The 24,262-nt window shown below is 40.6% G+C and overlaps 1 protein-coding gene across 1 annotated transcript in view; it reads left to right on the plus strand.

Moving 5' to 3' along the window:
• The window catches only part of ACOT11 (acyl-CoA thioesterase 11), a 204,615-nt gene that overhangs the window by 31,513 nt on the left and 148,840 nt on the right, over positions 1-24,262 (plus strand). The window contains exon 3 of the mRNA XM_089515215.1: positions 19,573-19,700. Coding sequence (XP_089371341.1) covers positions 19,608-19,700 — 93 coding nt within the window. The 5' untranslated portion in view covers positions 19,573-19,607. The remainder of the gene's footprint in view (positions 1-19,572; positions 19,701-24,262) is intronic.

The following is a 24,262-nucleotide window of genomic DNA, read 5'->3' on the forward strand; positions in this document are numbered from 1 at the left end:
TCCCTAACTGCAAAGTGTTGCGCTTTACACAAAGACTCTACCACAGGGGAAGGGAGAAGAGCAGCAGACTGAAAAGAGGAGAAGGACCATCCACCTTTAATTTGGGTAGAATACAGAATTCCATTTTGTGCATCTTGCATGACAAGTTACACCAGGTGATATTCCCTCTGCTACACAATCTTTAGAAGCTGAGGAAGCTGTGTTATAGTGAGACCATTGGTCCATCCAGCCCAGTAATTTCTGTTTGGTAGTGGTTCAGGCTGGAATACTTTTTCTAGCCCTTCCCTGGGATACCCCAGATATTTCCTGGTGGTTTCCTGTTCAAGCTGTATCCAAGCCATACTTTGCTTAGCTCCCAAATCAGATGGAATCAAGTGTGTTCAGGGTGGATTGATATGTGTATTAAAAGTGCAGGAGTTTTCTAATGCCTCTATTCATGCTGTGCTTCATCCTTATGGGTATTATTTTTCTTTCAAGAACCTGCACAGTCATTAAGAAACATTACCATCCTTTGGCAGTACTTGGCATAGATGCAAAAAGGGATAGATACGGAAAAGGTAGAAAGAAGACACCAGGAAGCACTTGTTCACAATTTTGTCTGATAACAATCTTTTGATCTGCAGCATCTGTGAAGGTCTCTGCTCCCAAAACCATGATATTTTGGGTCTTAAGAGCATCATCCTACTACTGCTCTGCTATGGGTGACATTTTCAGGTTTTTAATGGCTATAATCTCTATGTTTTAGACATGTTTCAGATAATCTCTGTGTTTTAGACTAAATTAACTTGGGCTGCCATCCTATGCTCAGTTTCCTAGGAGGAGGCTTCGCTGATTTACTGATGAGTGAACATGCATGGGATTGTGCTATTAGTTGTCGTTGTGTGCCTTCAAATTGTTTCTGACTTATAGGGGCCCTAAGGCAAACCTATGAAGGGGTTTTCTTGTCAAGATTTGTTCAGAAGAGGGTTGCCATTGCCTTCCTCTGAGGCTGAGAGCATGTGACTTGTCCAAAGCAGAATAGGTCACTTACTGTGGAAATTATCAGATGGGGGGAATTGGGGAAGCAAAAGGCATACTCTTGGCAAAGTCACACAATCACGCCAAAGAACTTCAGATGGTGTTGTGCTTATCCAGGACTTAACCCATGAAGACCTAGGAATGCTCCAGCAACAAACCATTCCTGCCCCCCCCCGGCCAGGTCTGATAATCTTCTGTTTCATGACTGCACTGAGAATCAAACCCTGGTCTCCCGAGTCATAGTTCAACACTCAAACCACTATGTCATGGTGGTGCTATTAGTACCTAATCCTGTATCAATTTAATTGGGGAATACCCTGAAGACACCAGATCCTGTCAATCTCAGAAGCTAAGCAGAATCATACCTGGTTAGTACTTGGATGGGAGCCATTAAGGAATTGCAGGTGCTGCAGGCTTTACTGCCAAAGAAGGCAATGACAAACCAGCTCTGAGTATCCCTTGCCTAAGAAAACCCTATAAAATTCAAGGAGTTGCCACAAGTCAACAGGCAACCTACCGGTATGTAGCAATCCCAGTTAACTCAATGGAAGTAATTTCTGAACATATGTTAGTAAAAAGAAAACTTACTGAAATAGTATTAATAAATAATAATAGTTTATTTATATTTCCCACCTCTCCCTATGGATCGAGGCAGGATTACATTCAGTAAAATGAATACAATACAAATACAAAATATGATCAATAAGATACTAAAATTACAAATAATACATAGGCCTGTTACAGACTGCCAAAATAAAGCTGCTTCGGGTCTCTTTGGAGGTATGCTGTTTAAATGATGCATGCATCCTAAGAATCCGGAAGCTGCACCAAAGCTGCGCTCCAGTGCTTAGGAATGGAGTGTGGCTTTGGCGCGACCTCCGGACTCTTAGGACCCATGCATCATTTAAATAGCATACCTCCAAAGAGACCCGAAGCAGCTTTATTTTGGCAGTCTGTAACAGGCCATAGTTTATTTAGTATTAAGTCACAGCTCCCTCCTTGCTGTCCTTTTGCCAACAAGTGAAAAGTTTTCTATTCTGAGAGGCTTCTAGGAACTGACTGCAGGGTTTTTAACAGTATGTACTTTTAATGCCTTTTATTTTATTATTTAATTGAATTTATATCCTGACTTTCTCCCAGCACAGGAGCCCTTTGACTTTGTCTTTCATTGATTTGTTTTTAATTCTACAGGTAGTTTAATGGTATTTTAACAATAACTCTTTGTGCATTTTTACTTGTGCCTTCGTAAATGCTTTTATAGAAACGCTATTTTAGTTTTTGCAAATGGCCTTGAGCTTCATTTTTTTTAAGGTGGAGTATAAATTAATGAATAAATAACAACAACAACATTTACTGGCATTTTCCTCATCCTACAACCATATTTGACTTCAGAACAATCTGGTATAGGACATGGGTTTGGGAGGGGGAGTTCCCCCCACAAAAAAATATTACCTATCCCTCAATTTCCTTAATTAACAACCCTTGACGCATATTTGCAAAAGTCAACAGGTCAAGCTTTCAATGGAATAAAAATGCTGTGGTAGAATCTGCGAAACACTATACTGCCTGATTTCTGCCTCAATCTAGGTATTAAAGGCATAGAAATGTAAAAAGGGTGACACTGCTACCTTTGATTGGAATCATCTGGCACCTTAAAATAATCCCAGGTTTATTATCTCACCCCTCAATTGCTCACACATACATGGGAGTTAACCCCATGGAATACAGTGGGGCTTGCTTTCAAGTATAACTGGGTAGACTCTTTTTGTAGTTATTTTCTAGAAACGTATTTCTCATCACCTTAAATAGATTTGGATGATAGTTAAAAAGCTATGATAGATGACCAGGTTGTTTTTATATATATATATATATATATATATATATATATATATATATATATTGACTCCAAGTTATGTTTAGATTATTGAGAGGTTGGATATGTTGCAACAGAAAGAGAGAGTACTAATTTTTCTGCACAAGTCTTTTGAAAGCAGTGTAAGTAAAGTTTGCTTATCTATGAAAGTATTTTATGGGATGTGGGACCAAAATTAAATGTTCTGATGCTCTTCAGAAGCCTAAAACTCTACAAATTTGTTTTAACTGGAAAGGTTTATTAATGTTCTGAAGAATATTTTGAGGGTATTAATTATTTGCTTCCTAATGGTGTCCAAGTATTCTTTCAGTGAATTGAATGGTTTGTTTGCTGCCTCCAAAATGCCACAACAGCAGAGGTGGGCAGTTCCAAGTGTTTAGGAAATTCAGCTATTAGGTTCTGGCAGGGGATGATGGGAACTGTAGCCCAATAAATCTGGAAAACAGTTGGGAAAAGCTAAATTACTAGAGAAAATGGAAGGGTTATTTTGGAAAGAGTTCAGCAACAATTATGAGATTATGTCCCTTAATGACTAAACATTTGTCTTTATGTAAGTCTTTAAAGCATTAATATCATAGGTTGTAACTAGCTTCTTGCAAAAATATATTGCAAAGATAATGTAGGCATTCCAGCTTGCATATTTCAGTTTTATTTTCAAGAATTTTGTTTTTTCATATGTTGTAGAAATATATTTTCCTATTGGATTTCAAGTGTATTATGTCTTAGACAGAGAATTACTGGCATGGGTACATGTATGTGTATTAGTTTAAAAAATATCAGCAACTGTATCAGGTTGGAATTTGATCAGCCATTTGAAAGATAATTACATAGGATATAAAAAATCACAGTGCCATAATAGCTTTCTGAAAATCGAGCTTTCATAGCTGCTGAGTAAGTTTATATGTAACCATAGCTTTTCAAACAATATAATTCCACTGCTGCTTAGTTGGTTGATTTGGTGATTTTAATTGATACACAGGACTTGTGTTTGCATGCAACTGTCTAAAAGTCTTTATAGAGGGATGCAAGATGGCAGTGGTGTCACGATGCAGGGGGTGTCAACCACACCAGGTGACAACCTGAGGGTGGGGTGACACCATTGGTCCCCAAACATCTGCTTTTGGACAGAAACGGGCTGGGGCATTTGCCTGTCTCCCATTAAACTGCTGAAGAGATGGCGTGAGTGGGGTAATGCTCAGAGGAAGAAGAAAGGAGAGGTCCCAGGAAATGTTTAAAATACAATTTTAAATTAAAAATATGATTTTTATTTTTACATCAAACTGATTTTTGTAATTAAAAAAACAAAGCAACAACATCAATAAAAACAAACACACAACCAATTTACATAGAACATCAAACAAATACAAAAATAAGAACACATAACTATCTACATAATAAACATAACAAAAGACTTTTTAATTTTTTTAAATTTTATTCTTTTAGATTTTCTTTAAAAACAACACCTTTTACCAGATTTTCACTTCAGCCACATGAAACTATGTATATGTAAATGCACTGGGGCTGTGCATATGATATTGTAAATTAAAGGTTTAATTTTAATTTTGCTAGTTTTTTGCGTCACAGCGTATTGCTGTGACATCCAATGATATGCAGGAGTTAGGATTAATGATTAAAATTAGTACAAAAAACATGACTAAAGATTATGTATGGTGTGGGATGGGAGAAGGTCAATGGGGGAGGCAGGGTGGCACCATGAATTACTGCACCAGGTGAAGTAAAACCTAGTGACGTCACTGCAAGGTGGCACGAGACGAGAAAGAATCATCTAATGTGGATAAATCCTGGCAACAATTAGCAGCTGTATTCCAAAATTTCCATGTAGTTTGAACAGTCTCACCAGGGGTAGTTTTACTATTCTGCATTTGCACTGCAGAAATAATGCAGTTTGGCACTGCTTTAAATGCCATGGCTCCATACTATGGATTTCTGGGATTTGTAATTTTGTGAAATATTTAGCCTTCTCTATCAGAGAGCTCTGGTGCCACAACAAACAATAAAACCCAGAATTCTGTAGCATTGAGCCATGGCAGTTAAAGTGTTGTCAAACTGCCTTATTTCTGTAGTGCAGATGCAGCTAGAGTGAGGCTGTCATCTCTGATGGTATATGCTAGAAGCTGGGGAGTGTTGGATAGTGCTATGTTTGCCAAGCCTATTCCGTGCCCTTAAAATTGTCCCCATGTGTACTAGAGCACTTTTTACCATCACTAGTGGTAAAATAAGATTTAACTCCCAGTTTAAGCATCTTCCCTTAATGAAAAAGAGAGCAGAATAGCATCCTTTGCCTCAGGCAGCATTATGTTTTGGCCTTGATTACTATTCAACATGAAAGTATGAACCAATTCAACCAGATAACTCCAACCATTGTAACTATAATTTGGATATATTATGGGAAGCCTTACAGGAGAACTGTACCACCTACTGTGAGGTTAGTATTGATTAATAAATATGCAAAAGAAGACCAGATAATACTGCCATGGAAGAGTCCTGCCCTAAATCGCTTCTCCATGCCTATGCATAGGATAATTATACAATATGATTGCTATATATGTTTAAAAGGAATAATAGCTTGCTGTGCTCAGACTGTATCAAGTTGAACAAGCATGTACATCTTATTAATGTAGGCGTCAAAGTATTCCACAAGGCATGTGAATTTCACCTAAGGGATGCACAGATGGGGAAAGTGACATATTGCAAGTGATGAAAGGAAGTATGGTGTAACATTCAGGCCTTTGGGGATTATTTTTGCAAAGGCCCACACAGTTGTTTGGTTTAATCAATAGTTGTCTGTTGAGGCATACTATTGATTATTCAGTGTGTATTTCTCCATCCAGATTTCATTACTCTTTTGTTGCTGTGTTCTTATCAAGTCAACTTCAATTCTAGCAACCATATGAATGAGAGACCTCCAAAAGCTCTGGTCAGCCCTGCTCAGGTCTTACAAACACAGCTTTCTGGTTTCCTTGATTGAATCAATCCATTTGTAATGAAATCTCCTTCTTTTCCTTCTACCTCCCACTTTACCAAGCATCATGATCTTTCATAATGAACCATGTTGTCTCTGTACCATGTTGCCTCTATATAGCCAAATTATCACCAAATCTCATTTTGGTCATTTTGGCTTCTAGGGAGAATTTAGGCTTGATCTGCTCTAGAACCCATTTACTGGGCATTTTGGCAGCCCATGGTATCCATAGAACTCTCCTCCAGTACATTGCAAATGACTGAGTTGACTTTCTTCCTGTCAAGCTTACTTCATTGTGTAGTTTACACTAATATATAGAAATTTATTTATTTATTTGTTTAGATTGATATGCTGACTTTCTCCTAGAGTAGGAACCAAGAAAAGAAATAGAAAAATAAAAAGAAATTTCACAAAAGAAATACATTAAAACCAACAATTCAATTTTTAAAACAATTAAGACAATCACATAAGATGGTCACATTTTAAATAGTATAACTTTATTTATTTGCTTACTTACTTACTTACTGTATTTATACCCCACTGTTAATGAGACATTTCTGTGCCCTCAGGTTTACAATCTAAAAAAGACATGACACAAAAGGAGAATGGAATGGCAGTGGGAAGGGGAATAAGTCCAGCAGTTCTTCCCTCCCTTCAAGGCCTGGACCATGGCAGATGGACTTGGAAGGAGGGCTGCTCTTCTTTTCAGCCAGGCCCGATGAAGCTGACCAGCCTTTTTCTCCCTCTGAGGCCAGATGATATTATTTTTAAAAGTTTTTAGAAAATACATGACCCACTGCTGTACTAGCATCTCTATCATTCTTACAATGCAACCCTATACATAGAATCATAAGTTGAAAGAGACTGTAAGGGCATCCAGTCCAACTCCATGCCAAGCACTCCAGACAGATGGCCATCCAGCCTCTGTTTAAAGACCTTTGAAGGAGGAGACTCCATCATTCTCTGAAGCAGGGTGTCCCACTGTCAAATTGCTCTTCCTGTCAGGAGGTTCTTCCTAATGTTTAATTAGAATCTCTTTTCCAATAGTTTAAATCCATTACTTTGTGTCCTAGTCCCTGGAGCAGCAGAAAACAAGCTTTCTTCTTCCTCATTGTGACAACCCTTCAAATATTTAAACATGGCCATCATGTCACCTCTCAACCTTCTCTTCTCCAGGCTAAACATACCCAGCTCCCTAAGATGCTCCTCATAGGGCACGGTTTTCAGATCTTTCACAATTTTGATTGCCCTCCTCTGGACGCACTCCAATTTCTCCAAATCTTTTTTGAATTGTGATGGCCAGAACTGGACACAATATTCCAGGGGATGTCTGCCCAAAGCAGAATAGAGTGGTGCTTTCTAGACACTGTACTCCTATTGATGCAGCCTAGAATTGTATTGGCTTTTTTAGCTGCCACATCACATTGCTGACTCATGTTCAGCTTGTCATCCACTAAGGGGTGAAAGATTCAGAGAAGGTGCCAGCCACAGATGCTGGTGAAACGTCAGGAAGAAACTCTGCTAGAACATGGCCACTTAGCTCAAAAAACCCACAAAAAACTTTTAGTTAAGTTATCCCAACTAGATCCACTGAATCAATGAAATTTACGTTAGTATTGATTTTTCAAATTTCCATTGATTAATTGGGTCTGCTCTACTTGAATGTTGGCCACTGAGGGTAAAGGCACTTAGTTGTTATAAGGTTGCAAACTTTAACCATCCATTAGTGTCTTCATAGCATTCTGATGAAAGAGTGCAAATGGCATATTGAGAGAGGTTCAAATCTCTTTCAACCCAGATAAAATAAATGTTACATATCCCTGTACAATTTTTCTTGCATACAGTGCTTTCCCCCTTTAATTTTTTTTTAAAATGTTACTTTTCACATAACACTATTTTATAATGTTTAGACTCTGTTTTCTTGTTATAAGGGAACCTTTGATTCCACCTCTCAAAATTTTTAATACAGAAAGTGTCATCATCCACATTAATAATGTATATTATTTCAGTGGGACTAGTGTGTGTAGGTTGATGGAACTAAGGATTAAGGCCTTAAATCTCCCTCCCTCCCTCCCTCCCTCCGACTTTCTTGTTCTACCTGTATATGTTGTTGCTGATTTTGCATTCTCAAGCATGGATCTCTGTTCAAACATGGCAAATGAAATATCTGTAATCCTCTATAGGAAGGATGTGCCAATCCTCTTTCAAATGCAGATAACAAACTGGGTAGTGGACATGTGTAGGCAGTGTAGTTTTTGATTCCTACATTAAAAGTTGTTTGCTCTAAACATGTATAGGGTGTTTTTAATGTCCAATCACTCACAAGTGACATATATCCTAAAAGATTGAAATTGTACAGTAGGCAGACACAACAAGTAGATCTATCAGAGATTGCAAAGCCATAGTTTTTGTTAAGGAAATGCAGCAGTAAAAGGATACTTCTTTTGAAATTGCCTTCAACACCTGTACTAATCAGCCAAGCAAAGGTTGACCAGATGGGAGCTCCATAACCACAATGGCCTTGACCACTATATTGTCAATTTGCTTTCAACTAAGACATTCCTGGCATAGTGGATTGAGTGTTGGACTCTGGAGACTAGGGTTCATTTCCATGCTTGGCCATGAAACCCATTGGATGGCATTGGGCAAGTAACATGCTCTCAGCCTCAGGAGAAGGCAATGGTAAACCTCCTCTGAACAAATCATGCTAAGAAAGCCCCATGGTAGGTTTGCCTTAGGGTCACTGTAAGTCAGAAATGACACAAAGGCACACAACAACAAGATAATCCTCAGATATAGCTCAAGTCCTACACAGATTCTATACTAGTAGAGAACCTTTGTCTAAAACAGATGGGAATCATGAGGCTCTCCAGTCTGTTAAAAAGTAAGAGTACAATTAAAAAGCAATTAAATAAACTATCTGATTAGAAGCATGTCAAAAACATTTTTAAAAGGGGACTGTATTTTTACACCTGAAATATCATATGTGCCTTTCTGTTTCTGACAGTAAAAATCCGGTCACAATATACAAGTAGCTAACCATTTATTGCCCATTAATGACACCCCAAATCTACTGCCTGAGATGGCTGCCTCACTCTGTATAATGGTAACTCTAGCACTGTGTGCTAAGCTTTTAACATCAGCTGCTTAAAGAATGGGCTTCCTTCTTGTATCAAAAACAAAAAGAACCCAGAAAGCTTCTTACATGAAGCTAAATATAGTTTAGTGGGACCAACAAATCCTTACCAGCTTTAGTTTTCCATGGAAAGGTGGAAGTGGTGGTAGGGATGAGAAAAACCTACTTTAGACTTTCCCCCCAGCTAGGCTTCCTCATAATCAAATCTGTTAAATGCCACAATACCAGGTAATGCAAACATTACTTGGTGTGTAAAGCCTAACGTTCGTCTTTCCATGCCTTGGTCTGTGGAACTTCAGTATGTTTCTCATTATGTAGCTGAAATGGATATCCACAGTTATGTAGCACAGGCTGCCTTAGCTGCACTTTATGAGGTTAGGAAAAGATCAGGCAAAAATATACTCTGTGGGTGATGGGAGTGCAATTCTAAAGGCTCATAATTGAGAGTCAAATCAAAACCAGTTTTCTCTGGAATACAGAGGCATAGCTATTACAGTGCCAAACTGCAACCTTTCTAGTCTAGATGACTGTTGCATAGAGCTGTTCATTAAAAAAAACCCAAACCCTTCACATTATTTTTTAAGGTAGAAAGAAAGATACTGAAAATCCTTAATGTCTCATGCCCCCACCCTTGCTAAAAAATGCTGACCACCTTTTGCCTAAGCACTTTCTGAAACAGCCATGTAGCTCATGAAGAGCTGTAGAAGGCTAAACTGACAGCATTTAGCAACAGGGAAGAACAAGATGAGAGGAGAAGTTGTTAGTGGCCCTGTTTCTGTGCTAGAGGATCTAAGGGCTGCATGCTCCTTAAAGCCTGACTCTCACATGTGAACCAGCCACCACAGATCAATTGCGATGGACAGCGATATCATCATATATATTGCACAGCTTGTTTGTTGCCTTCAGCACATTTTTCAGTGGAGGCAAATGATGTATTCAGTTGCTAGTTGTGAAGTGACAAAACACTTTTTATATTGTTGCTGAGTAATGTTACATTGGTTTGAACATTATCTATTATTAGTTACATTTTTGGCCCACCTTTCTCTGTGTGTTTTAAGGGTCCTTAAGGACTAAACTTTCAAATCCATCTAACATTTCCTACTCTCCAACTGTCCGATTTAGTAGGGACACTCCTGATTAATCTTCTGTCATCTTGCTTTTTCAGTTGCATTTGAAATGTCCCAGTTTTTCTCTCTTCTTCCCACTTCCACCGTTCCAAATCTTATCTCAGCTGCTTCAAATTGAGTTCAAAGTGTAAATGGAGTTTGTACTCAATTATCATGGGAGAGAAGGTGGTGGAATCTTGCCCTGCCCAGTAGACCAAGGCAAAAGCAAACTGCTGTGACCTCTCTTGGCTTATGTGCCCTTTCTTATGAATAACATTTGTCATCTTGACGACATACTGATATTGCTTGGCCACATATATTCCAGTTTTCATCGGTGAAATGTTGGTGGGAGTGATATTTTCACCACTTTACCACATGGCCTCTCCTGCCTTCAGCACTGGGGCTTCTGCATCTCGGGTCTTAGAGAAAGGCAAGAAATAAAAGAAGAAACATTAGCCACAAACAGTTTCATTTTGAGCTTTGTTGAATCATAGCCTTTATAATGGGCTTTAAAAAACAAACAACAAATGATGCCTTATGCTCACAAAGAAAGCTTCCTGTGTCCTAAACTTCCCAGCCCAGTACTTCATTAGATCTAAATAACTGGAAATAGGATAGAGATGGGTAAAGGCTTTTGTGGATTAAGAAGTCAGTTTTTTGTGAAGCTGCTGCAGATTCAGGCGGGTTACAGACTGCCCGTTTGGGGCGGCCTGCATCCGCCCCTTTCCTTGCTGTATCGGGTCCTCAGCTGCCAGACCGGCAGCCTCCGAGGCCCTGATCCGCCGCTTTGCAGGCCGTGGGGAAGCGGCAAAAGGCCATTTCCCCATGGCCTGGAAAGGGGTGTTCTTGGGGCTTCAAGCCCCAAGGACACCCAGCAACGGCAGGGAGGTGGAGAAAGGGGCCACTTGGCCCCTTTCTCCTCTGCGTCACTGGGCGCAGCCATGTAAAGGCTGCACCCAGCGACACAAACCCCAGAAAGAGCTCCGTTTCGGAGCTCCTTCTTGCACCGCGGAAAGGGCGCTCTAGGCGCTCTCGTGTGGCGCAAAGACATCACGTCTGCGCCACCTCGTTTGGAGGCAGCGTGGTCGTGATGTCGTAATGGTGGCGGCCGTGTGGAACGGCCACCAGCATTTTGTATGGACTGGGTCCGTATTAGGGTTAGGGGCATCAGGAAGTGACGCCCCTTTCTAACCCTAATACGGACCCAGTCCGTATTTTCAGGCCCGTCTGTAATGGGCCATAGTTTTTTTTAATGCTCAGGAGCCCATTATATGGATATTTCCATACCTGCTGTAGTTTGCCTTCTTTAGACTGATGTTCCAGTACAGGAAAAGAAGAATATTAATTTGCAGTCTACATCTCAAGATTTCCACATCCCTGTCTTACAGTATTAGTAACTCTACTAAATAGGATTGTTATTTCTCCAAATGCCATATAAGCTTTCCTTCATTGACTGCAATGTGTGTGCCCAGGGCCATGTCACTTAATCAAAAAATGTGGGTATGAAAGCACTGCCAAAGAGAAAAAGGTACACCACTGCTTTTCAGCCAACCCTTTTCACTCCTTATAGTTTGACACTCTTTTCTGATGCTTGAAATACAGTGGAGGGTGGTATGGCACAATGAACAGTGTGCTGGTAACTAATGTTTGAACTGCTGCTTCCACACAAACATTAGTTAGTCTTTTAATACAGAACTTAACTTTTAAACAGAGCAATGCTTGGGCCTAGAAGGTATAACATGGGAACTATTTTGTATCTCTTTCTGGGTAAGGATGCAAAACTATGCTTCGTGAACATAACAAGGTACTGGGTGATATGGCTCAGTTATTTTAAACAAACTGTTACATTTTCCCTCTTTTCTTTTCATTTTTCTTTCTCCTCTCCTTTTTCTCCTTGTCTTTTACACCAAGGCTACATGGGGAAAGTTGAAGGGGAAGGGGACACTGGGAAAGAACTAGAATAGGGTGGGCAGATGTTGTTGGACTGCATTTCCCATCAGTTCTAGCTAGCATAAACTAATGGTGAAGAATGCTGGGAGTTTTATTTTTAGAAAACTTTAACACTTTATGAATGCTAGGAGTTCAACATCATATGGGGAACTTCACTTTACCCATAGCAAACTAGTTAGAAGGATACAGCATTGTGGCATGTAATTCAGTTGTATAAGCCCTGCATTTTGTTTAATGAATTGCCACAAATATTAATGAGTGTACAGCTGTACAGACTAAACTGTATAGGCCTCAACCCTAACCTAGCATAAAACTACTGAATACATTAGTGAATGATGGTTCGGTCTCCTTGATTCAATTAGTCTAATCTAGTATTGATTGTAAATTGTACTAAGTGTCTTTTAAGGTTGAAATCCCGCCTCGATCCATGGGAGAGGAGGGAAGTATAAATAAACTATATTATTATTATTATTATTATTATTATTATTATTAATCAAGTTGGGTCTAACAATTGAGTACATGGTTTAAGTTACTTAACATAAGTTATTTAATAGGGAGCCCTGATGGCGCAGTGGTTAAATGCCAGTACCGCAGCCATTCACAGCCACAAGGTTGTGAGTCTGATCCCAGGCAGGCTCCAGGGTCCACTCAGCCTTGCATCCTTCCATAGATCGCTAAAATGAGTACCCAGCTTGTTGGGGCCAGTTAGCTTACACATTATAAACTGCTTAGGGAGTGCTTAAGTGCACCGATAAGTGGTGTAGAAATGTACTTGCTATTGCAATAGCACGTTTCTTAGGTACCTTTCAAGGTCTTGGACTTTAGCATGCTACACACTGTGTACTGACACTGTTGGGGTGGGAGTGGGGTGGGAACTACAACCTGTCCCTCAAACCAGCATAAACCTGTGGAACAAAGAGCTCCACAGCCATCCATCCACATTCCTCACCATGTAGGGCTTAGAGGAGCCACATCACACCATGCAAAGGAAAGAAGTCACATCAAATGCAAGCCATGTTATTGTTCCTTTCCACAACTTCAGTAAATGAACAACATATGTATACTTTCCAACTGTCCCAATTTGGCAGAGACAGTCCCAATTGTTGTCCTACTTTTTCAGCAACTTTTAAAAGGTACCAGTTTCTCTCCTCCTCCTCCTCCTCCTCCCACCATCCTTTTTTACACTCAGTTTATTTCAACTGGTGCAAACTGAATTGAAAATGCACAAGTACTGTACACAGGGAGGAGAGAGGCAAGGATGGAATCTTGCCCTTTCCAGTAGAGCCAGGCAAATACAAACTGCTGCAGGCTCTCCTAGCTTGTCTGTTCTTCCTCATAACTTTTGCCATGTTGATCACACTTTGGCATTGCTCAGCCACTCACATCCTGGCTTTTTTCCCTGTGAAATGTTGGTGGGTACGTGTATACCAGTAATCCCAGCATGAGATGGAAAAGGGCCTTATATTTTGAGTAAACTCATTCTGCTCTGATCCAAAGCATTATTGCCCTTGGTGTTCTGCCCCTGCCCGTTATTAAAATAACTTCTGCAAAGCAGGAACGCCCCAGGTTCCCCCCGGTGTTAGCTTCCTGTATACCAAATAAATCAGGTCTGCTGTGACCACTGTCTCTAAGGCCTATTCTTTTGGGAGAAATAAACAGCCTAAGCCAATGAGGCTCTTAGAGTGAGAGAGAGTGTATGTTAGAGAGTTTCAACAGCACAGCTTTTTTCATTTTAAATTCAACGTTTATATCATCATAAGCATCACATTCAAAAGGTCCTGTGGACACATCATTGGATTCAGGAGAACAATATTGCCACAGAATTAAACCAGGGTTATGCGCAAAAGAGAAGGGAGTCAAAGCAGTAACAATAACTGTTTGAAGTCTGAGCTCATTGAGCAGAGAGCACACTGACACAAGGAAGCACAACTCTTCATGTTGTGAGGTTAATAGCATCTGTCTGAAAAATATCAGTTATACTTGCTTTACTGGAATACAAAATGCTTTTTAAATGTTTAATATTTTTTTAGACAGTTCAATGAAATAATTTCCATTTAATATTTGTGTTTTTGTGTCTACTGTCCTGAATTGCCCAAGGTCCTCTGGTGTGGGTTTCCATGGCGGAATGGGGATTTAAACCCTGGTCTCCCAAGGGTTCTAGTCCAACACTTAAACCATTACACCAGACTGGCTCTGGTAAGGTTTTTATTGCTAGAATTTTGGGTTACAACTCCCAGAATCTCTGGTTCATGGCCAAATCTTTTTAAAATTGTACTGTGTTTTTTAGACTGTAAGCTGCTTTGGGTTCCAAACTTGGGAGCAAAATGGGATAAAAATAAATATAACAACAACAATCACTCTAGTTCAAAACACCTGGAGGGCTGAAGATTCCCCACTCCTGATGTAGGAAATAGTGACCTATGTAGTAGCAGAAAAATCAGAAAGAAGGAACCTACATTTAAAAAAAATCCCGAGGAAATCTATTTTGACCTGGGATCATGTGCTCTTGTGTCAACTATAGAAAAATATAGCAGAAAACGCTGTATCCCCTATCCCCAGGGCATTGCCCTAAAACCACTGAATACAAACAAGTGCTTGTCCAGTGACATCTGTATAATAAGGCTGTAATCTGAAGATGTCACCTCTTCCTATGAAGTTGTCTGTGTTCCTGTATAGATCTAATCCTTCAAACTGACCCCACTTCCAAGACTGGTTTTAATCTGTATATCAGTTAAACTAAATCAATTATTCTTTGTTTTAAAAGTTAGACTATTTTTGCTTATAATGCAGCAACTTTCAAGGAAAATAAACAGGTTTGCAGAGAGTAGAAAGCTGCTGAGCCAATACAACACAAGATCATTCTGTGGCAGGCTGGAAAAGATTAATTATTACATTCTCCTTCCATTTGGTTTTAATTTTGAAGTGGCTGAAGGAGCAAATCAAGCCTGAAGTTTCCCTAGAAGTCCAATATAACTAAACTGTGTGACTGTTGTACTTTGGCCATATCATGAGAACACATGATTCACTAGAAAAGACAATAATGCTTGTTAAAGTAGAAGGCAGTAGGAAAAAAGAAATACCACATTCCAGATGGATAGACTTAGTCAAGGAAGTCATGGGGCCCTGAGTCTGCAAGACTTGAGTAGGGTTGTTGAGGGCAGGGCGACATGTGGGTCTCTCGTTCATAGGGTCGCCATAAGTCAAAGTCACCTTGATGGTGAGAGAGGACAAAACTGGGACAAGACTATTTTTCTTGTATTTGGATGGTAGACTGGGATTGTTTAAAGGTGGCCAGCAGCAGCACTGTCCAAAGCTAAGAGGTTGTCTTTTAATACTACATGTGTACTTTGTGATTAGCCCATGTGAACTGGGACTTTGCTTTGGTTGTTTGCTTTGTGTATTTTATAGGTGTGTAAACAGAATTGGCTCTGCTTCTTTGAAACAGACCTTTCTTAGGAAGTGTTGATTCTGGTAGGAGACGGGCAAGTGGTGTCGGTGACTCTGCCAAGGCTGTGGAGGTGGAAGTTTAATAAAGTTGAAATCATGTTCCGCAGCTGGATGTATTTGCAATTTTGTAAACTGCTTTTGCTATTCTAGTGCATAGTCATGGGGAAGTGGGGGTTATGATCTAGGCTGACTGGCTTGTTTGCCAACCCTCTGAAATTCTAGTCCATTTTTTTTGCAAACGTAATTCTTCTTTATGGACATTACCACATGAGCAATCAAGTTAGTTTAAAAAAAAAGGGAGGGGGGTAAGGAAACATACCAGGTCCAGAGCAGCCAATATGGCACATCTTCAAATCATGCGACTGGAGCTGCCACCATCATTGTGCTCTCTTCCTGACTCCCCCTTCACCACATCTGCCTCCCTATGCTCTACTGAGCATGCCTTTAAGTTATTTAATTTTTATTAATTTTTATTTAAACCTTTTCACACAATTCTGGAGATCTGCTACTGCAATGTAATTTAAAAAAAAGAAAAGAAAGAAAAGAAATAGATTTTTTTAAAAAAGGCAGTCAGACTGCTTGGGAATAGTCAGGGGAGAGGAGGAGAATGTGACTGCCAATCTTGCAAATGCCCCGGCAGCACTGTTTTGCACCTGGGGACTAGCATGATTGGGAGGTCATTGACGTGTTTTCTCCATCACTGAAAAGGGACGCCCTAAGTGCATTTGAGGCAGACAGCAGGTACGGGTTGGAGGTGGCACTGGGTGATAAGTATCACCAAAGCTGCTTTTTTCCAGGACTAATCCTGGTTTCAAAGCCATATGTAGTAATCTCCTAGGTTTCAGTGCTTAGAGTGCTGCTAATTTAATGAGTCAATAAGATAAAACAGTTTGGGAAAGTGCAAAATCTAGACCTACTGCTTGATTGCTTGTCTCCTCCTACTTAAAGAGGTGCAGATAATAAATTATAAAAATTGCACATGGCACAGGAGGGTCCCTTTGTCTTAGGACCTTTTCACACTGTATACACAATTATAGTGCCTAGATTTCCCTTAAATTTCCATGATAACATCCCTTGGAATCCTGGGATTAGCAGTTTAGGGAGGGGTGTTCAGAATTCTCTGCAAGAAAGCTCTTTTAGTGCCTCTCCAAATGACAAACCCCAGGATTTCACAAGATGCCAGCATGACATTTAAAGTGGAATTATCGCACTATAATTATGTAGTGTGAAAGGGTCCCTTAAAGTCTCAGTCAGATAAATTAAATGAAGAGAGATGCCATGAATAACATTAATCCAAACATTAATTTTGACCTGCTCATTAAAGCAAGATTGGAGAATGTCTGGTGTTCTGGATGTTGTAAAATTGCAACTCCCAGTATTCTTCACCACTGGTTTGCTTGCTAAAGCTGCTGGGAGTTGCTGTTCAACATAATAATTAAATAATTAATTAATAATTAATAATAATAATAATAATTTGTTTTATTTATATACCGCTATTCTAGAGATCATAGCGGTGAACAGCAAGTAAGCTAATTAGCAAATAAGCTAATTTGCCCCCAACAGTCTGGGTACTCATTTTAGCGACCTCGGAAGGATGCAAGCCTGAGTCAAGCTTGGGCCCTTTTGGTGGTCTTGAACTCGCAACCTTGTGGTTTTGAGTGAATGGCTGCAGTACAGGCATTTAACCACTGCGCCACCAGGGCTCTCCACATCTGGAGAGCCCCAAAATTCCTACCCCTATACTAGGACAAGGATGGGGAACATGTATCCCTTCAGGTTTTGTTGGACTACCGCTCCTATCAACCCTAGCCAGCATAGCCAAAAACATTGGAGGAACTATAGCAGTTAAGGTAGTAATAAACTGGTACAGGTATGCATCATTTAACATGGGAGATGCATTTATGGGCATTCTTTAACAGAAACTTTGGTACCTAGAAGCAGAAATAACATGGAGAGTATAGGGATAGGTTTCTTAAACACACAAAGAAAAGCAATTCAAAATGTTTCAGCACATTCTTTAGTGAAACATAGTAAGTACAGTTGGCCCTCTGTATCCACAGATTTTATATTCACGGATTCAACCATTCACAGCTTGAAACTAGTCAAAAATAATATAAATTCCCAAAGCAAAACTAGTTTTTGTTATTTTATATAAGGGACACCATTTCACTATGCCATTGTATTTAATGCAGTACTTCTCAAATAGTGGGGCGGGCCCCCCAGGGGGGGCACGAGGCTCCGTAAAGGGGGGCGCGAGGCTCAGGATACAGTGTTATGTAGAGGTGTACTTATAACAATTTTATAGACAAATGATACTATTTACAGTTGCGCGGGGGGCGCGAAATGTTTTCTTCTTCCTGGGGGGGCATGACAGAAAATAATTGAGAAGCACTGATTTAATGGGACTTGTGCATGCATGTATTTCGGTATTCATGGCAGGGTCCTGGAACCAAACCCCGTTGGATAACAAGGGCGCACTATATAAGAAAACAAACAAACAAAAAACCTTCTAGAGACCACCTGAAAACTTCTTCCAAAAGTTCTTCGGGGATTTTTTGTTTTTGGTTGGTTTCTTGATTGGTTTCACCAGCTCCTCTTTTCCTTACGATTTCCATTTTGGTGCCCAAACTTACAGATCTATCCCTTATTTATTTCTTTATTTTCAACATGCTAGGGATAGCTGGTGAGACCAACATATCAGCTTCCCCCCTCATTGTTTTGCTGTTCACACATGTTCAGTAAAGAAATCTGGAGGCGGCTGTTGCTTACCTTGTTGCCTGTTAGAGGCAGAGACACATGGCTGTGGTGGGATCATCTAAGAAGAATCCCACTCTTTCCCGGATGAATCTTTATTGCATTGTTTACTGAAGAAGCACTGCTGCAGAAAGCCAGCATGGTGTAGTGGTTTAAGTGTTAGACTGTGACTCTGGAAACCAGGGTTCTAATCCCAGCTTGGCCATGTAAACTCACTGGGTGATCTTGGGCAAGTCACATTCTCTCAGCCTCAGAGAATGTTAATGGCAAAGCACCTCTGAAGGCAGTTGCTGAAGGTCACCATTAGTCAGAAATGACTTGAAGGCACAAACCAACAACTGCTACAAACACTGGAAATCTGTGTTTCGCTAGCCTTCCACTCCCAATGCTGATGCTTCTAGAAATCTTCTAACTGGCTGGAAGACAAGGAAGAAAAGGGAGTGCTTGATGGCTATTTTAAAAAAAAACTTGGTGAAAAGATGTCAAAAGATTTTGTGGCATCTTTGAAACTAACTGAAAGAAATAAGTTGGCTGTATGAGCTTTTGTAGACTTAAGTCTACTTCCTGAGATGCATTTGGTAAAGTGGAAAGCCAAGAACAAACCTATATAAGCCATTAGTGTGTGAGAATGTCAATTCAAATTCAAAATCCACATACTAATGATATATTTGGGTCTGTCCCTGACTTTCCACTCCACCAAATGCATCTGAGGAAATAGAATGAAGTCTACAAAAGCTCATGCTGCCAACTTCTTTCTTGGAGTCAGTCTCAAAGGTGCCACAAGAGCTCTTGCTACATACTGATTCTACAGACTAACATGGCTGTAACATTGGTAAAAAGGAGCATCATTGCCAGAGGATTTGTTAATTGAGATAAGTTTGTATAATGGTGTAGTGTGGATACCCACCAGGTATGGGTGAATGAAGTGTTTGAATTAAAAAAAAAATCCCTATTGGAGGCAAAAAAAAAAAAAAAAAAAAAAGGAAAAAGAAAAAGAAAAAGAAAAAGAAAAAAGGACTATCCAAAGATATTTTGTTTCCCTGCTCTAATGCCATTGCCTTTTCCAGTGGTGGGGAATGAAATGTGTGGTTCCTTAGCAACAGTAATATACTTCCCCTTTATCTTTGGCGAAATATGTAAAACTAGCCAATTGGGGTCGTGATGGTGGTGGTGGTGATGCTGGTGGTGAGGCTAAAGCAAGTGGCTGCAAGAGAAGGACTAACTGCTGGGACAAATGAGTCTTAAATCAGACAGATCCAAAGGATGCTAAAGCCATTTATCTTTTTTTTTTTTTTTTTGCCTGCAGGTGGTTGGCTGAAAAGGGAGGAAAAGAAGAACAAAATGCCACAAAAGAGAAACTCTAGCAAGATGTCCGGGTGCTTCTGGGGCACAGGAGGTGCAAAGTTACTGAGAATTCACAAAACCAACATCCTGGTAAGGCAAAAAGTAGTGCACCAACTCCAATCACGTGGTAATTTCTAGAGCAACCATTCACATCTTTCTATCTTCTGAGTGCCCGTGGAACATTAGTTTATTCTGAATCCACTCTTGGCTCAGGTCTTGGCCTGGAAGTGATTATGCTGCTGCTTTTACATTACCCTCCATTCTGGCTGCTGGCAGACTGGTGGCCTCCTGGTGGGACCTGCCTGACTCTTTCCATACATTGTAATTCTTGTCAAGATGATACAAATCTGACAAACAAATGTTGTCACTTGAATGTATTTTATAACCCCGGGGAGGGGAGGAGAGGGTTTGAGAATCTTTGGTCAATCTGGTGTTGTGGACTACAGATCCTTATCATGGGCCAGGTTGGATGGGACTGATGGGAATTGTAGCCTAAAACATCTGGAGGGCCAATGTTATAAAACAAGCAACTTCCCATAGTCTGCATGACTTGCTTTCACTACAAATTTTGGGTTTGCTTGGCATGCAGAAGTTTAGTTTTGGCAGAGATCCCAAGCATGAGGCTTGGCTCTCTCTGTTGCATGAAAGAGAGGAACAGAGAGAGAGAAATTCCAGTTTGGATTTACCCCAAGGCATAGGTGAGTCACAGTACTAAATAGCCTCCTGTTTATCATATCAGTAAAAGCTAGTGTGTCTCCATCTGATAATTTTCTTGTTGGAAGATCCAGTCCCTCCTGATGGGTTGAATGTTGCACGTTAACTGGCTCTGGCAGCAGCAGCAGGCTGGAAAGCAGAGCCCAGAGTTACAATTTTGTGACACACACACATGCACACACTTTTTATCTCAAAGAAAAGTAGGGTAGCCTTTTTGAAAATTGCAAAATTGGAAAAACCTGGGCAGGGGTGTTTGCATATGGAACAGGCTGGATGTTGAATTTCCACTTGTGTTTGATGGGAAGGGGTGCAAGAGAAAGAACTGGAATTCTTTTCCCTTGAAGAGCCAAAGCAGATGTAAAAGGGAGGCACATTGGTTCATGTGTCTGCTAATTCGTGTACAAACCGTGAGTGGAGAATGTATTTCATTTTTACATCAAAAGGCAAGGGGGGGGGGCAAGTCTCTCCATTACCTCCCCAAAGCCTAACCTCTCCCTGCTGCATTGCCCCAGGCCCTCTTCTCTGAGTCTGACTTGTCTCTGATGTTGGAGCTGGCCTGGGGTGACAGAGCATGGGGAGGTAGTGGGTGGTGGTTTCAGCTATCCTTTTGATCTAAGAAGTAGTGTTTCTTTCTCCCACACCCATTGCTTTATAGATGAGTGGAGAAGGCACACAATCATTCCAAAGTCTGGAAAAATTACCTTTTGGACTGTAGCTCTCAGTCTCCCCAGCCAGTTGGCTGTGGGTTATGGAATTTGTACTCCAAAAGGTCATGTTTCCTGTTTCTTAGTTAAATCATTGCTGTTGACCCATCAAATTCAAGAGATTATCGCATTGCTTTTAAAGCACTTTACCCCTGACAGAATAAAGTTGCATTTAATTTTAAAACTGGGTGTTAATCGCATTTGCTGATGGCTGGGTGAATGCAATCCATATGCAGCCCAGATCCCAGCCATACTTATCTAGCGGCTTTTCAAAAACAAGATTCTTTTATTTTTGAAAAGCCGCTGGATCCGGGCTGGACACGGGTTGCATTTGCCGGGCCACCAGCAAGTGTGATAACACCCAGTTTTAAAATTAAATGTGCCTTTATCCTGTCAGGGATAAAGTGCTTTAAAAGAAATGCGATAATCTCCTTAGTTTGGTCCTGTACAGTGGATGTATCCACAATAAGAATTGATGTAGTTCACTACAGAGGATATAAAATTTTGACTGTAGCAAATAATGTTGATGTGTGAATGCTGATAGGAGTGTGAGAGAGTAATAATTTTCCATGTCTTAACTAACAACAATGGGAAGTAATCATAAGGAGAGGAGAGAGCCCCACATTTTATTTTCAAAGGACACCTATGATGTCAAATACTGCATAATGTGGGTGTTCCCAAAATCAACTCAAGGCAGAGTCCCCCCATTGATTGCTGTGTGTGTAGTAAATATCATTTGGCAGCCAGCTTCTAAAAGAGTTGTGTAAACTCTAAAGAACTACAGAGACATATACAGTGGACCCTTGTTATACACTGGGGTTTGGTTCCAAGATCCCCCGTATTTAACAAAATCCGTGTATGATCAAGTCCCATGAAATATAATGACATAGCAAAAATGGTCCCTTATAAAAAATGGAAAATCAAGGTTTGCTATTTGAAATTTATACTTTTTTTGAATATTTTCAAACCATGGATGCTTGAATCCGTGTATAAAAAATCAGTGTATAAGAAGGGTTGACTGTATTGCCAATAATTTGCCTATGGAGATTATTATACGAGGACTATTTACATTTTAATAATGATATTCTAATGTTATTTAGTAAGAATGATACAATGGCAAAATTGCAACACTTATTTTCACAAGGGTCGCAATAACGGGGCATTCATGATTCACAAACAATAAAATAGCACTTTTACAGTCCGCTCGTCAAAAGGAGGAGTTGTGATCGGAGATAAAAAAACAAGTAATCTCTCACCACTAAGTAACTCTCCTGTGACTCACAAGTGTGACACAGGAAGTGCTTCTGCCGAACAGCACACTGGGGGACTGGGGGATTCAATTTATTTCCGGAAGGTTTATAATGGATTCTCAATGGCACTATTGAAACGTGATTGCCTTTCACACGTTCGTGATAGCACTAATGAAGCACTACTGGCAAGCCATTAACACGTTTTTGTTGTTAATGAGAAGTTACAGTAGCACAATGCTTTGATGATGGGACAAGTATGGTATGTGCACGACGTCATGTGAAAATCTTCCTGCAATTGCGCAAGCATGATGGAGCATAGCACTTTTCTTCTGTTTCTTATCCCCATATTATAATCTCCTGTGTCCCAGGTTGCTTCACAGAAAATGGTTAAGGACCAATGAAGACAGAAAATTAAGTAAGTTGTTTTGATATGATTAGGTCTACCACCAGCTGGCTTCTTCAGTGGATTTTGGCATGGCTGTTCACAATGACTTTGTCTCCAGCACCTAGAATATAAGAACTGTGCAGGGGTCAGGGGGAGGGGATGACTTTAGCCTTGCGTGTTTCTCTTTTTGAAAAACTAGAATCTTTATGGCTTGGTATGGTATGTGTATTTTAACTGATGAAGTGAGTGTAGAGACTCAGGCTCTCTTAATGCACCAATATGTGTTGTGGCCTGTAGTCTGTGCTTTCACTGAAGAACCTAAGAAATATCTTGCTGTCTCAGGTCTTGGGATGTAGCTCAGTGGCAGAGCATGTAAAAAGTTTCCAGGTTCAGTCTCTGCCCATCCTCTGGTAAGGCTGAAAAAACTTGGGCCTATAATCTTGGATTGCTATTGCAAGTTAGGGTCAAGAATCACTGGCTAGTTGGACCAATGGTCTAATTTCATACAGTATCATAGCTTCTTATATTTACATGATCCATTGAGTCCTGAATTCTTTGCAGTATTTCCCCAAAACTGTCAGGTGTCAAGTGGACAGATAAAGAGCCAGTGGTGGACATCAATTTATTTCTGCCCCCTCAGATTTACGAGTTTATCACTCAGGATTTTAAACTGGCTTCAGCATTCTGGGCTGGAACCGGGGTGCGGGATGGAGGCAGGGGCACACTAAACCACCATTGAACCGCCAGCTGCCATCAGTCCAGGTCCAAGCCAGGTCTCAGCCACACTCTGCCAGCACTTTTTAGAAGCCGGAAAGCTTTCCAACTTCTAAAAAGTGCTACTGGAGTGCGGCTTGGACCCAGGCTGATGGTAGCCAGTGATTCGATGGCAATTTAGTGTGTGATAATCCCTGCCTCTATCCAGCATCCTGGCTCCAGCCCAGAAAGCAGGAGCCAGTTTAAAATACTGAGCAATAAGCTCCTTACACAACTTGAAACCTCTTTGTTTCTTTCTAAGCAGAGATTAGTACAGGCACAGTACAGACTGCTGAAAAACAGCGGCCTGCTGGTGCCTGTTTTTCCTCCAAAGGGAAGCCGCAGCCACCAAACCACACGGCTTCCCTCCGGTGGAAAAAGAACCCAAGAAAATTGGGTTCTTTTAAAGGCGCAGGGCCGGCGTAACAAGTACACCACTAGTGCACTTGTTACGTAAGGACCATGCAGCAATGTGTGGATGCCACGTGGTGCTTATGTAACAATGGCGGTGTCCATATACACAGGGTGTCACCATTGTTACGTTGTATATACGTACTAGGGTTAGGGACCGTGTGGTTGCCGTGCAGTCCCTAACCCTAGTATTGGCCCTGGTATGCCGCTTATTGGCGGTATGTACTGGGCCAAAGATATTCTTTGGACTACATATCACTAAAGTCCTCAGGATCCCACTGGCTTACTGGCTGGGGGATTTGGATAGCTGTAGCCCAAAAAGTAAAACATCCAATCACAGTGTCTGCTATGGTCTTGTCAGCACCCACCAGGATACTCTGGGGGGCAGCCTGGAGTATCCTGGCCCCACAGCTGCCACAATCCCCTTCTATCCAT

Source organism: Sceloporus occidentalis, unplaced genomic scaffold (assembly GCF_023333645.1).
Source record: "Sceloporus occidentalis isolate IW3139 unplaced genomic scaffold, rSceOcc1.0.p SCAF_3, whole genome shotgun sequence".
Lineage (NCBI taxonomy): Eukaryota > Metazoa > Chordata > Lepidosauria > Squamata > Phrynosomatidae > Sceloporus > Sceloporus occidentalis.